This window comes from Schistocerca nitens, chromosome 7 (genome assembly GCF_023898315.1).
Source record: "Schistocerca nitens isolate TAMUIC-IGC-003100 chromosome 7, iqSchNite1.1, whole genome shotgun sequence".
In the NCBI taxonomy this organism is placed as follows: domain Eukaryota; kingdom Metazoa; phylum Arthropoda; class Insecta; order Orthoptera; family Acrididae; genus Schistocerca; species Schistocerca nitens.
This window is the reverse complement of record NC_064620.1, coordinates 630,176,930-630,191,712: the sequence shown is the minus strand read 5'-3', so window position 1 is coordinate 630,191,712 and position 14,783 is coordinate 630,176,930. Positions and strand designations below refer to the sequence as shown.

The 14,783-nt window shown below is 41.1% G+C and overlaps 1 protein-coding gene across 1 annotated transcript in view; it reads right to left on the bottom strand.

Annotated features, from left to right (window-relative positions):
- The window catches only part of LOC126195308 (39S ribosomal protein L1, mitochondrial), a 55,263-nt gene that overhangs the window by 27,047 nt on the left and 13,433 nt on the right, over positions 1–14,783 (bottom strand). Inside the window, exon 4 of the mRNA XM_049933869.1 lies at positions 5,450–5,617. Coding sequence (XP_049789826.1) covers positions 5,450–5,617 — 168 coding nt within the window. The remainder of the gene's footprint in view (positions 1–5,449; positions 5,618–14,783) is intronic.

The window sequence follows — 14,783 nt, the reverse complement described above, 5'->3', positions numbered from 1 at the left end:
TCCTTGAATGCACAAACTTATTCCGACCTTGGATCGCCCCCGTTGGCGCCAGTTTACCGGCGTCTACGCGGTTATGGTAAACAGTTCATTCCCCTACTGGGTCAATTCACTACCGACGTGACTTACAAATCAGTCACTCGACCTATTACTTTTATTGTTGTCAGTGATGCGAGCTCCGCTAACCTTTTTGGCCTGGATGCCTTTCAAGCTTTCGGTTTTTCTATCGCTGACACCATACAGTTGGTCTCCGAAGACGTTCCCTATCAATCCTTGGAATCTTTGATCTCAGACTTTCCAGATATTTTTGAGGAGGGCCTGGGGCGTGTTTCAGATTTTGAAACTCACTTAACGTTGAAGGCGTCGGCTTGCCCGCGTTTTCTACGCGCGAGGCAGATCCCCTTGGCTCTCCGCCCTCAGGTAAAGGAAGAGCTCAACCGGCTGACAGCCTTAGGGGTCGTTCTTCCTATTTCTTCCAGTGAGTGGGCTTCACCCCTCGTTATTGTAAAGAAGCCCTCAGGAAAATTACGTCTTTGTGGTGATTTCAAGGCCACCATTAATTCCCAATTGGTGGTGGACACCTATCCTTTGCCTCGTGCTGATGAATTGTTCTCCGCTGTGGCGGGAGGCCAATATTTTTCGAAAATCGATCTGTCGGAGGCTTATCATCAGATACCACTTGATGAGGGCTCCAAACGGCTGGCGGTCGTCAACACCCAGTTTGGCCTTTACTAATACCAGCGGTTGGCCTTTGGAATATCCAGTGCCCCGGCAATATTCCAGCGTTATCTTGAGCATGTCACATCGACAATCCCTCATTGTATTAATTACCTGGATGACATAATTGTCACAGGCCGCAGCACGAAGGAACACTTGCACAACCTTCGCACCCTCTTTCTCAAATTCAGGTCTGTGGGCTTGCGTTGCAACCTGCGTAAGTCAACCTTCTTCCAACCGTCCATTGGGTATGTGGGTTACACCATCTCTCAGCACGGCATCCAGCCACTAGGAAGTTTGGTCCAAGGTATCGTCAACCTTCCTCGGCCCGCTTCGCTGAAAGAGTTACAAGCTTTTTTAGGCAAGATAGCCTATTACCACCGGTTCATTCCCAGGGCTTCCACTATAGCCCACCCCCTGTACTGCCTCCTGCACAAGGGTGTTCCTTTTGATTGGTCGCCTGCATGCGAGCGAGCGTTCACCTCGTTGAAGGGCCTCCTCACGTCAGCCCCTTGTTTGACTACTTTTGATCCCCATAAGCCGTTGGTCCTGGCTACAGATGCTTCGCAGTATGGGGTGGGGGCGGTCCTGGCCCATCGCAACGCAGATGGTTCCGAGCAACCACTGGCGTTTGCGTCTAAAATGCTTAGTCCCGCGCAGGCCCATTACTCCCAGGTGGAAAAAGAGGCTTTGGCCATTGTCTACGCTGTTACCAAGTTTCACCCTTTCTTGTATGGAACGAAGTTTCAGTTAATCACTGACCATAAGCCGTTAATATCGTTATTTGCTCCCGCCTCTCAGATTCCGGATAGGGCGGCCCACAGACTACAGCGCTGGGCCTTGTTCCTCTCTAAGTACCATTATGACATTCATTTTCGCCCTACAGGACAGCATGCCAACGCCGACGCTCTTTCCCGTCTTCCGGTGGGCCCGGATCCTATGTTCGATCGAGAGGAGATTATGTGTTTTCATTTGGATGTGGCGTCCCGCCAAGCGGTTGACGGCTTCCCGATCACTAGTTCTCGAGTCGCCAGGGAAACGGCAGCTGACCCGGTTCTCCGGCAAATAGTTTGCCTCATTCAGCAGGGGTGGTCATCCCGCCCTCCGAGCCGGGCCTCTGACCCTCTTTGTAATTATTTTCTTCTACGAGACCGCCTCTTGGTCTTGGAAGGAGTTCTCCTTCTGGCTACCGATGATACAGCTCCTCGCGTGGTTGTTCCTGCAAGTTTACGAAGGGAGGTCCTCACGTTATTACATGCGGGGCACTGGGGTGTTTCCCGTACTAAAACCTTGGCTCGCAGACATGTGTACTGGCCCGGTATTGACAGAGAAATTGAGCACTTGGTGGCCGCCTGTTCCCAGTGTGCGAGCCAACAAGCATCTCCCAGGGCAGCGTTCTCTTCATGGCCGCCGGCAACCCAAGCATGGGAACGTGTTCACATCGATTTTGCGGGCCCGTTTCTCAATGGCTTTTGGCTCATTGTCATTGATGCTTATTCCTGCTTCCCATATGTGGTTCGCTGCTCCTCAACCACTTCAGAAGTTGCAATCCAGGCACTAGCAAAAATCTTTTCTATGGAAGGTCTGCCAATCACCCTGGTCTCGGACAATGGACTGCAGTTTATTTCGCAGACCTTCCAGGATTTTTGTAGGTGCTTCGGTATTCGGCACGTTTGCTCTCCCCCCTTCCATCCACAATCGAATGGGGAAGCCGAGCGTATCGTGCGCACATTTAAGATGCAGATGAAAAAGTATGTGCACGAATTTCCTGCAGAGGAAGCATTGACGTTTTTATTGACGGCATACCGGACCACACCAATGGGAGAACGCAGCCCCGCAGAGCTCCTCCATGGGCGTCAACCTAGGACTCTGCTGCACCTCCTCCAGCCTGGTCCTCACTAGTCTTCACAAAACGGAGTACCTGGTTTTCCACTGGGTATGTCGGTCTGGGCCCGTGGGTTTGGTCGCAATCCACGTTGGATACCGGCGGTGGTCCTGCGCCGAAATGGCCGCCGGCTCTATACCTTGCAGGCGGGGGACCGGGTGGTACGTCGTCACCAAAATCAGCTACGTCCACGTTCGGGCACCCACCCTCCGACCTCTCGGACACCGGCTTCCCCATTGCCAGCACCTGTGTTGGTTTCACAGGGGACGTTACCCCCTCTCCCCACTGTGACTCTGTCGCACGGCGATGGTTCTCAGCCTTGGCAGCCTCCAGTAGCTCCAGCACCGGCATCACCATCGTTCGAGATGCCCCAGCGGGAGCCGGCCCCCCTACCAGGCCCGGTTTCTCAGGAGGCTGGTTCACCTGTGGTCGTCCCTTCCCCTTCGTCCCCGCCGCTGGGTCTTGCCCCTCCCGAGGTGGAACAGGATCCGGAGTTCGACAGCTTGTCGCCCGTTCTGTCCCGGGCTTCGGTTGTGGGACGACGGGGGCCTCTTCGTGTGGGTCACTTCCAGCCGTATTCGAAGGTTCTGGCTCGAGGGTTGGCAGATCCCCTCGACTCCGGCCACCCAATGGATGTGGGGGTCATCGCTCCTGCCCGACGCTCCACCTTCCGATGCAGTGGATCACAGTGGCTTCACCCCCCGAAGGAGGAGGAGTGCAGTAGCCACCAGAAAGATCGCGGGAGGCGCACATTGGCACGGCGCGTCACGGACGGTAGTTGCCGCAAGTAGAGTCCCGTCCACCAGAGGGCACGCGAGAATTCGGACGCGACCTCTGCCGGCATAACAACAACAACAACTCCGGCAGCACGGGCCGTGCCCAGTCAGTTAACATCGGGCATGCCTAGGACACAGTCCCGGTCTACGCTAAGTGAAGTGCGACGTAAACGTGAACAGTGTTACTACACACATATTGTAAAGCTAGTTCCTACCTGTTATGTTCTGAGAAACTGGTGCCTGCAGGGAGAATTCAGATGGGTAGTCATACCAATATAGAACGCCTGACATTGTCTGCATAACGTCTGGTACACAAGATGTGTCGTTTCACAGGTGGCTCTCCCTGTTGTGCTAATTACAGCTGGTGGTAGGAGAGTACATCACGCAAGTTTTTCAGTGGGGATGGTCACAGTGGTAGAAGCCCGAAAGTGGGCAACGGGTGAAGAAAGAATGTAGAGTCTCATCAGGATACTGCAGAGACTGAACAAATATGTATGCATCAAATGCCAAGGCTGTAGGAGGAGGAAAGCAGGGTGGCATCTGACAAAATGTTAAGTACTGTAGGTTTAATGTGAGGACATGTTTGGAGCTGACCCTCAATGAAGATGAAGTCAACATCAAGGAAACTGGCATGAGATTTGGAATATGACTATGTGAAATTCAATTGGAAGAAAGTACTTACAGATACCAAAAATTTTCAAAAGGTCAGCATTGCCATGAATCCATATGGCAGAGATGCATCAATGTATCTAAACTAGACTAGGAGATGAAGGCTTATGGATCCCAGAAAGGCCTCCTCCAAGCGATCCATGAAAGGGCCAGCATTAGGAGGAACCATCCTGATTCCAGACCCCTGATCAAAGCTAAAGTCTTACAGTATGGATACTCCTCAGTGGAAATCAGTTAGAGTAATTAATGACTTTAAGACAAATGTTTTTAAAAATAGTTCACAGGAGATGAAACGGGATGAAATTTACAATGAGCCAAATGCTAACATTTAATTTAATCTAGTCGATGGTAAATTCATATCATTATTTGAAAATAGCTTTCTACATAAGCTAATCAGAAAGGACAATAAACAGCCTTGAAAAAACCATTGATCACAGGAAGGATTAAATTATCTTGGGAAAGGAAAAGTGGAACATATCTGTTGATAAGAACAAGTAGGATACTGCAGTAGTTACACACTACAGAAACTACTCAAAATTACTAAAAAAAGATTATTAAAAATCAAGGAACATCCACATAATGTCAAAAATCAGTAACTCTGACAACAGACTTAAGGCTATGTGGTATGTAGTAAAATGAGAGACGGGACAACCATCTGCATAACAGGATAACATTACTATTAAACTGAATGGAAGGGCTATAAATGATGAGTCGCAGCTAGCAAATGTATTTAAAAATCTTTTCTTAAATATGGTAGAAAGTATAGGGACGAAGAGATCGAGAGAAAAATCACAGCAGTATGCTGAAAATGTAACTTTCACGAAATTCAATCATATGAATGTATCACCAGCTTCTCCTTTTGAAATTAAGAAAATTATACATTCTCCAAAAATAAAACCTCATTTGGTTTTGATGGTGTTTGCAATAGAGTACTAAAAATCTGTTCCCATATAATAACCCCAGTCTTACCTGAAATATGTAACTTCAGGCATTTTTCCAGAGAGACTGAAATAAGCTGTTGTTAAACCCCTCTTCAAGCAAGGGGATGTGACGGATGTCAATAACTACTGACCTGTTTCACTGCTAACATTACTTACCAACATTTTTGAGAAGGTGATGTATTCTAGAGAAGTATATCACTTTAGCACACAAATGCTAAACAAATGAACTTCTAAAGGAATATATGACTGAATCCTATGTTGGAATGTGGTAATTTAATAGCATCAAAACCTTAAATACCAGTTGGAAATAGTTCCAGATAACTTTCTACCCTACAAGAGCTTAAATAAATCTATGAATTTTCTTCATTTGCACATAGCTGTGTAAACACACATGAAAAACACAACTTCATTGTTGTTTTGATTTTCAGAAAAATAATTTAAACAGAAAATAGGTGGCAAATAACCTGTATATCTGTGATGAGCTCCATTCCACCAGCCACTGTTGCTCCGGCTTCAAGGGCAATCTTTTGTTCTTCTTGTGTCTTTGCAAAAACTATGACAGATCTGTCTTCGCCATGTTCAAATGGATGTGGAATACCAGCAACTCTGGTAAAGTTATCAACAAATTTTGTCTGAAAAATACAATTTATAAATTACAGCATGAATAAAATAGTGCTGGAATCTAAAGTAAATAGTCACCAAACCAAGAGCAGAAATTAAGAGTGAACATTTTAAAGTTGCAAATAATAACATAATAATTAGCAACAAATCTATATGAAAAGTGTTTGTGTGTTCTTCACTCATAACATATAAAATATGCTGAACAGGTTTTCAGAAATTACTGCAACCAGTCGCCTTTTATGTAGATGTATTTTATTTAACCATGACCGGTTTCGAGCTGCCTAGCAACTCATCATCAGATGGTGTATACATTTAGTGCTTTTTTGTACCCATTGTGTGGGTGGTTGAGTATCTGTGGCTAGACAGAAACGAGAACAAATAATCGCTACATGTGGTACAGTAACACGAAATATTTACAGCATAATTTATGTTTAACGTATAAGAGCAATTAATCACTACATGTGGTACAGTTACATGAAATATTTACAGTTTAATTTACGTTTTGAGGTGTTACTTACAAATAAATCTTTTTGCAGGTATATATATCTCTTTTAGGACGTATTTTGGAAACCATTGTGTCTTGTTTTTCACAATATCACAAGTTAAAACTTTCACTAGATGTATATTATTATTATTATTATTATTATTATTATTTTTTTTTTTTTTTTTTTTATGAGGCACTGTTGGAAACATATATCTCGTTTTTCGTAAACATCGCTGAACACACTTAGCCACAGATACGAATACAGGATTTACACATTGTAAACAAGCCAAAGATTGCAATATAACTACAGTATCAAAGATTTCAAGTTGACCAGAGGCATTATTAGTCATCACACACACACTGACAAGAGATTTGTCTTTATTGCATAGAAAATAAATGTAAATTAGCTTAAACTAGTAAAATGTTTATTTATAAATTAGCTGTGCAATTTAACAGGTATATAAAACTAGATTTTATACATTATATTTCAGTTACATTTAAGATTATTGGTATTGAGAGTATTATGACAGCTAATTTCTTGCTCCTTCCATTGGCTGATCATGGTATATGATGTCTGGGATGAGAGGTTGATGGTTAACTTGAAATAATAAGTAATGCTGGAACTTGTAAGGGTGTGGAAAAGGAGTTGGCGGTGGGGGGGGGGGAGGTGGTTGTATAGGAAAAAGGAGAGGGGGGGGGTTGAGAGGGTGATGTGGAGAGAGAAGAGAGCTGATATTGCAATCTTTGGCTTGTTTACAATGTGTAAATCCTGTATTCATATCTGTGGCTAAGTGTGTTCAGCGATGTTTACGAAAAACGAGATATATGTTTCCAACAGTGCCTCATAAAAAAAAAAAAAAAAAAAAAAAAATAATATACATCTAGTGAAAGTTTTAACTTGTGATATTGTGAAAAACAAGACACAATGGTTTCAAAAATACGTCCTAAAAGAGATATATATACCTGCAAAAAGATTTATTTGTAAGTAACACCTCAAAACGTAAATTAAACTGTAAATATTTCATGTAACTGTACCACATGTAGTGATTAATTGCTCTTATACGTTAAACATAAATTATGCTGTAAATATTTCGTGTTACTGTACCACATGTAGCGATTATTTGTTCTCGTTTCTGTCTAGCCACAGATACTCAACCACCCACACAATGGGTACAAAAAAGCACTAAATGTATACACCATCTGATGATGAGTTGCTAGGCAGCTCGAAACCGGTCATGGTTAAATAAAATACATCTACATAAAAGGCGACTGGTTGCAGTAATTTCTGAAAACCTGTTCACACCACAGTCGCAGTGCTCCACATCCACAATGGATAAAAGTCTTATTTTGCTACCTAGCCAGGTAAAAGGAACAATGAACAAATACAGGAAGTGCAAAGTGAAACTAATGAAAACTATTCTTGCCATCAAATTTAATAAGCAATGTATCTTAGAGAATGTAACTCCTAATTACATAAGAGTTGTAGTTAAAGACCAGAGTGAATCTGCACAAGCAGCCAAGAGAAAATGTGAAATTGTATGGATCAAAAATGAAATTAGATCACATTACAAACGAAAAGACTTGTTAAACAGGGACATCTACATGCTGCACTTAGAGTTAAGCAACTATCTCACTCTAAGCCAAATCACGAATTTCTTAGATCTAACCCAACTAAATGTGCATAAAGAGATGTTGAAAATTGCACATAAACAAAAAGAAAAGCTCTCACTCCTGATTGCCAAAAAATCCCCCATTCCACCAAATGAATGCCCTCCCGTGCAACATAAATTCTTTGAGAGAGTAGTTAACACAACAAGCATTAATTTCAATAGCACAGAATTAAATTTGTTAAATAAGGGACTTAAACATAATATTGCCACAAAACTTGATTACAACAGTGTTAAAGACCTAATAACTAACACCAAAATAGCATGTATAACATCAAAACTAGATCAGAATGATCAAAATGCTCTAGCCCATGATGCAAACAAAATAATAAAGAAAACCATAGATGCACAAAGGCTCCATAGTAATAAACATGATGAATCTGCAACACTGAAACAAATTAACAAAAAGCTAACAAACAGTAGTGCCCTTGTTGTTAAATCTGACAAAGGCAGCACAGCCGTGATAATGTACGAGTCTGATTACATTAAGAAAACCCTAGAATTTTTCAAGAACAACAACATAACTGAGTTGAAATCTGACCCCACTCCCAAATACCAAGCTAAAATAAAAGACATGTTAAAAAATTGTAACTTTCTGCTGACATCCATTGAAGCCAAACAATGTGTTATAATGAACCCTACAGCACCAAAGCTTAGATCACAACCTAAAATTCATAAAGATGGACACCCGATACGCCCGATTGTGAATTCCATAAATAGCCCAGGGTACAAAGTGACTAAAAAACTGCATGAAATACTCAAGAAATATTATACATTCCCAACCAATTATTCCATAAAAAACACCTATGATTTGATTGACAGTATCAGAGAAATTTCCATTCCCAATGCAGCTAACTTTGCATCCCTTGATATTGTCAACCTGTACACAAACATACCTATAATAGACACACTTCGAATAATAAAAAATAACTTATTACAACATAAAAAGTTAAGTGACATGGAAATCTGTGAGCTGATGGATTTACTTGAATTAGTGCTGTCCCACAATTACTTCACCTTCAACAACAAAATATATATTCAACATGATGGTCTAGCAATGGGCAGTAGTCTAGCTGGCCTTCTTGCTGACATCTACATTAATGATCTTGAAATTAAATTCTTTAAAGCAAACCCAATAGAAACAGACAAGATCATTTATTATAAACGATATGTTGATGACACCCTGTTGTTATATGATGGGACAGCCACTGAAATTGAGGCCTTAGCTGGTAAACTTAATAATGTTCACCCCAAAATACAGTTCACAGTAGAACACCAAACCCAAAAAGGTATCTATTTTCTTGACCTAAACATAACACATCACAACAACAAACATAAATTTCAGATATATAGGAAACCCACCACTTCAGATGTTATAATAAACAATACATCATGCCACCCAAATCAGCATAAACTAGCTTTTTTCAAATCAGCACTTAACCGTATCAACAAAATTCAAGCTGATCCTACTGCAAAAATTAATGAAATCAATATATTAAAAACAATAGCATCAAACAATGCTTATGACCCAAGCATAATTGAAAAATTAGATAAAAACATTATATCTAACAAAGCAAAACTAGCAAGCCAGACCTCAGTAGCAGAAGAAACCAAATTCGTTTGTATGCCGTTTCTCGGCAATATCTCATACAAACTTGCTAAGCTATTCAAACCACATAATGTCAAAATAAGTTTTCACACTAACAACAAAATACAGAACAAAATAGTCCACAACACCAAAAGAGCCAGCACGCCCTACCAAAAATCTGGTATATATAAATTAAGATGTGACAGCTGCTCCTGCTACTACATAGGGCAAACAGGTAGAAATTTTGAGATGCGATACAAAGAGCACACTGATGCACTTCGCCTAAACAACTTAAATAGATCCACTTTTGCTACCCATCTAGCAGATAATAAACATTCCATAACAGACATTAAAACTAACCTTCAAATCCTACACACTGTAGACAAGGGATTCAAGATGGATCTTCTCGAACAATTAGAGATTTTTACCCACAAACATAATTCCCCACATACCATTTTAAATGAGCAGACAGAAATGGCGAATAACTCCTTCTTTCAGAATTTTAAGGATTCTTTGAACTTAAAAAACTAAACAGTCATTCAGTAACAAAATGCCCCCCCCTCCCCCCCCCCCCCCCCCACACACACACATAAAAGCTTGTACCACTTCTGCCCCCCCCCTTCAGCTCTCTTCTCTCTCCACATCACCCTCTCAACCCCCCCCCTCTCCTTTTTCCTATACAACCACCTCCCCCCCCCCCACCCCACCGCCAACTCCTTTTCCACACCCTTACAAGTTCCAGCATTACTTATTATTTCAAGTTAACCATCAACCTCTCATCCCAGACATCATATACCATGATCAGCCAATGGAAGGAGCAAGAAATTAGCTGTCATAATACTCTCAATACCAATAATCTTAAATGTAACTGAAATATAATGTATAAAATCTAGTTTTATATACCTGTTAAATTGCACAGCTAATTTATAAATAAACATTTTACTAGTTTAAGCTAATTTACATTTATTTTCTATGCAATAAAGACAAATCTCTTGTCAGTGTGTGTGTGATGACTAATAATGCCTCTGGTCAACTTGAAATCTTTGATACTGTAGTTATATTGCAATCTTTGGCTTGTTTACAATGTGTAAATCCTGTATTCGTATCTGTGGCTAAGTGTGTTCAGCGATGTTTACGAAAAACGAGATATATGTTTCCAACAGTGCCTCATAAAAAAAAAAAAAAAAAAAAAAAATAATAATAATAATAATAATAATAATATACATCTAGTGAAAGTTTTAACTTGTGATATTGTGAAAAACAAGACACAATGGTTTCAAAAATACGTCCTAAAAGAGATATATATACCTGCAAAAAGATTTATTTGTAAGTAACACCTCAAAACGTAAATTAAACTGTAAATATTTCATGTAACTGTACCACATGTAGTGATTAATTGCTCTTATACGTTAAACATAAATTATGCTGTAAATATTTCGTGTTACTGTACCACATGTAGCGATTATTTGTTCTCGTTTCTGTCTAGCCACAGATACTCAACCACCCACACAATGGGTACAAAAAAGCACTAAATGTATACACCATCTGATGATGAGTTGCTAGGCAGCTCGAAACCGGTCATGGTTAAATAAAATACATCTACATAAAAGGCGACTGGTTGCAGTAATTTCTGAAAACCTGTTCACACCACAGTCGCAGTGCTCCACATCCACAATGGATAAAAGTCTTATAAAATATGCTACCATGAAACAATTGAACAGGCAATTACTGCAATGACTTTACATTTGTTGTTGTTGTGGTCTTCAGTCCTGAGACTGGTTTGATGCAGCTCTCCATGCTACTCTATCCTGTGCAAGCTTCTTCATCTCCCAGTACCTACTGCAACCTACATCCTTCTGAATCTGCTTAGTGTATTCATCTCTTGGTCTCCCTCTACGATTTTCACCCTCCACGCTGCCCTCCAATGCTAAATTTGTGATCCCTTGATGCCTCAAAACATGTCCTACCAACCGATCCCTTCTTCTAGTCAAGTTACATTTAGGAATAATAATTGTGTCAAACAAATAAGTATTTCTTTAGAATACCACCAGTAACCTGCCCCTCCCCGTCAATTCTTTAAAGAATCAAACTCTCAAGTGTAAGACAGTTTTGCCTAATTACTTTACAAATGAGTTAATGTGTTAAACAGTTGCAGTTAAACATGTAAATTGTGTTTGGCCAAGAATTCAGCATGTGGCCCATGTTGTGGCACGAGTGCCATAGTGTTCAGCTTGGCTGCCACGCCATGCTGTCACAGCATGAGGTGGGGGGAAACTGTGAACGTGCCAGATATAAATAGCAATGACACAGCACTGCGTATGACGGTTTTATTTTTTACATTTCTCAACAATCAGATCAAAAACAAAACCAATTTTCAGTATTACTGAATTATATTTGGCGCACTGATGACCTAAAATTTTTATCTGGTACAAACTGTCAGTATACGGTCACACACAGACAGTTTCACATATTTTCACATGCAGGCTGCCACGTAATAGTGATTTATTTAGTTTCATAATTGAAAGAACGTCTTTCATACATGTATTGGTCGAAATATTGTAGCACTTTTGCAACCGCATTATGCAGACATTGAAAGTGCCTGAGGAGAGCAGTATAGAACATCTTGCAATGTCATTATGACCAGTGTGCATTGAACCTCACTTAAAATGCAAGTTCTGCATTCTATTCCAGATGTTCTAATTTTTGTTCCTGCACTGCTTTTTCCTCGATAAATTGAAGAATTCCTAGTTTTAAATCAAATCATTCCAGGCATACCCCTTGACTTAATCAACTTATTTTGCAGTAACATATAAAATCTCATGGAGACCTTGCATATTACTGCAAAACAAGTTGGTTAAGTCGAGGGGCATGTCTGCAATGACTTTTTGATTTACAACTGTTCCACATTGTTGCAGCTGATACCCTGTGTGCGACTTCAGAAATTTTACTTTGCATACCACTAATTTTTTTAACATGCTCCATGCCTGAAAATTTAGCACAAAGTGCTTTTGATGTAGAGAACAACGAATCTTATTTGTCGATCTTTGGAAATTTTTTTCCTTTACTGGCAACTCAATCTTTAAATTCTTTCTGCATGGTGCTGCACTGTCATTTCATAGCAAATTTGAATTACCCATCGCTTATATGAGTGCAGAATATACGTCGGAAATGTCATACCTCTCTTCTGTCATTTCTGTGGCGAAAGATGCTAGTCTACTTATTTTTGTGCAAACAGCCACTGGACTTGTGAATGTCCTTCATATCACTAACAAAATGCGAAAGGTAAACAGCACTAACACCACGAGGCTGCTGAACTGAAGACATTTGCGCTGTCCGAAAAATGCAACACCATAATACTAAACGAAATGTTGTGCTGTACCAGGTACTTAAGAGAACAAACGAGCAAAACCGAGACAGACTGTACCTTGGCCCACTTGCGACCCACAGACCCTGCATGCGTAAACTTTGGCATGCCGTGGCTGGCCCTGATGTAAACCTTTACGGATGAAGACATAAAACCGTAATTATGTTGGTTTTATTAGTTTTAGATTATTTGATCAAAGAACACCAAAAAAGTCATAACTGATTATAGGTCTTAAGACAGGCACCTAAATTACCCAGAATAATACTCGACTACTGTTAAATATGTAGTGTAACATTATACCTCTTAATGAGTTGATGACAGCATTTTAAATTTGTAATTTGGTCAATAACTAAATGAAATTATGAAAATCCAATTTTTGTTGCTACTGGAAGCCATTAGATTGGCAACTTGCAACTGGGACTGTGTGACCACAGCTATCTAGTAATGCGGGTGACATACAAAGAGTTCAGGTGTTAGCAGTATTGCTCCAAGAAGCAGCAATGGCAATAATACTGACCCTTACAAATATTATTTGCATCTTACAAACGTTTGCAATATCTCACACTGAGCTGAAATATGAAATATTTTCTCAGTGAAATTATGGCTATTTACATAGTTGGTTTCACAGTAATCTATACTTACATTTAAATTTAGTAACTGGGCCTGTGGAGTCGGAGTTGTCAAGCAAAAATGTTTTCAGTTTCCTTCTACAACTATTTCACTCTTTATCAACACCGGCCAAGACACACTCAGGAGGCCACTTTTGACCTCTTCAAACTGCTGTGGCACAGGATGGGTGGCCGCGCATGGCAGACAAACGGCATGCTTATCTGCTAAGGAAAGCAGCACGCCGGTCTGACAGCAGTAGTTCGGCAGCTTCTGCATAGGGACTCTCAACTGGGCTAGTGTAAAAGGCACTAGTGGCCAAATGTATTCTACAATGGTAAATTGTATTAAGATAGCATAAGATGGACAGACTTGCAGATCAATAAAGAACATGTAAGTCGTGTTCTGAACAGACAAAGGATCGGTGCAAACACATGAGGGTGGTCCAATCCACTACCTAGGAAGTACCACTTAGAACACGTAGGTCATTGAGGGACTGAGTACAGCGTGTGGCCAGGTAAGACAAGAATGTTTTCTACCAAGCTTCATCCCCAGGAATTTCGTAGTTTCAATGAACGGAAGAACAACAGGACCAAGAAGTAAAGATAGTGTAAGAAACCCACTGCACTGCCACCACACAAATGGTTTTGTCAGTGGAAAAGTGCAAGCCACTGTCAACGCTCCACAAGTATAGACGATCGAGACGGTGCTGCAGATGCCGCTTAAGGAGACAAGTCCATGGAGAACTGCAATAGTTCGCAAAGTCATTGATGAAAATGGAGCTGGAGATAGACCATAATAACGTTTAAAGGCTACAGCAAACAGGACGACACTCGGGACGGAACCTTGAGACACTCCATTCTCCTGGATAAAGATGTCTGACAAGGCCAAACCCATACATACTTTGAAAACTTGGTCTTCTAAAAATTGCTGAAGTAAATGGGGTAGGCAGCCTGCGAGATCATCAGTCCCTTACACAAGGGAAAGTAAAGAAAGGAGACATGCAGCACAATAACAGGGGAAAGGAGGAACCAGAAGAACAACAGAAGGACAACAAACACTACTATGGACACAACAGGAAAAGAAAACTACAGAGAGAAGCAAGAAACAGGTAGAAGGGGTAAAAACAAGAGAGCAGTGACTGTGGCTGGCCGACCATGAGAATAAAAAGGAAAAGCCAGCCACTCTGTGACACATTAAAACATCCACCCTAAAAGCATTAGAGTGGAGAACACAAGGGGACAAAGGACATGCGCTAAAACTTATAAAGAATGATAAAACCCACTGTCACATTTAAAAAGTAAAACTAAATTAGCCGATGAGGCATTGCCAGCTAAAATTAATGGCAACGAGTACAGTAACTGAAGAGTCCATTCCAGAGCAGCCAAAGGAGGACAGCTCACCAAGATCCAAGATATGGGCCACTGTCAGCCGGTCGCCGCACCGACACTGAGGTGGGTCATTATGC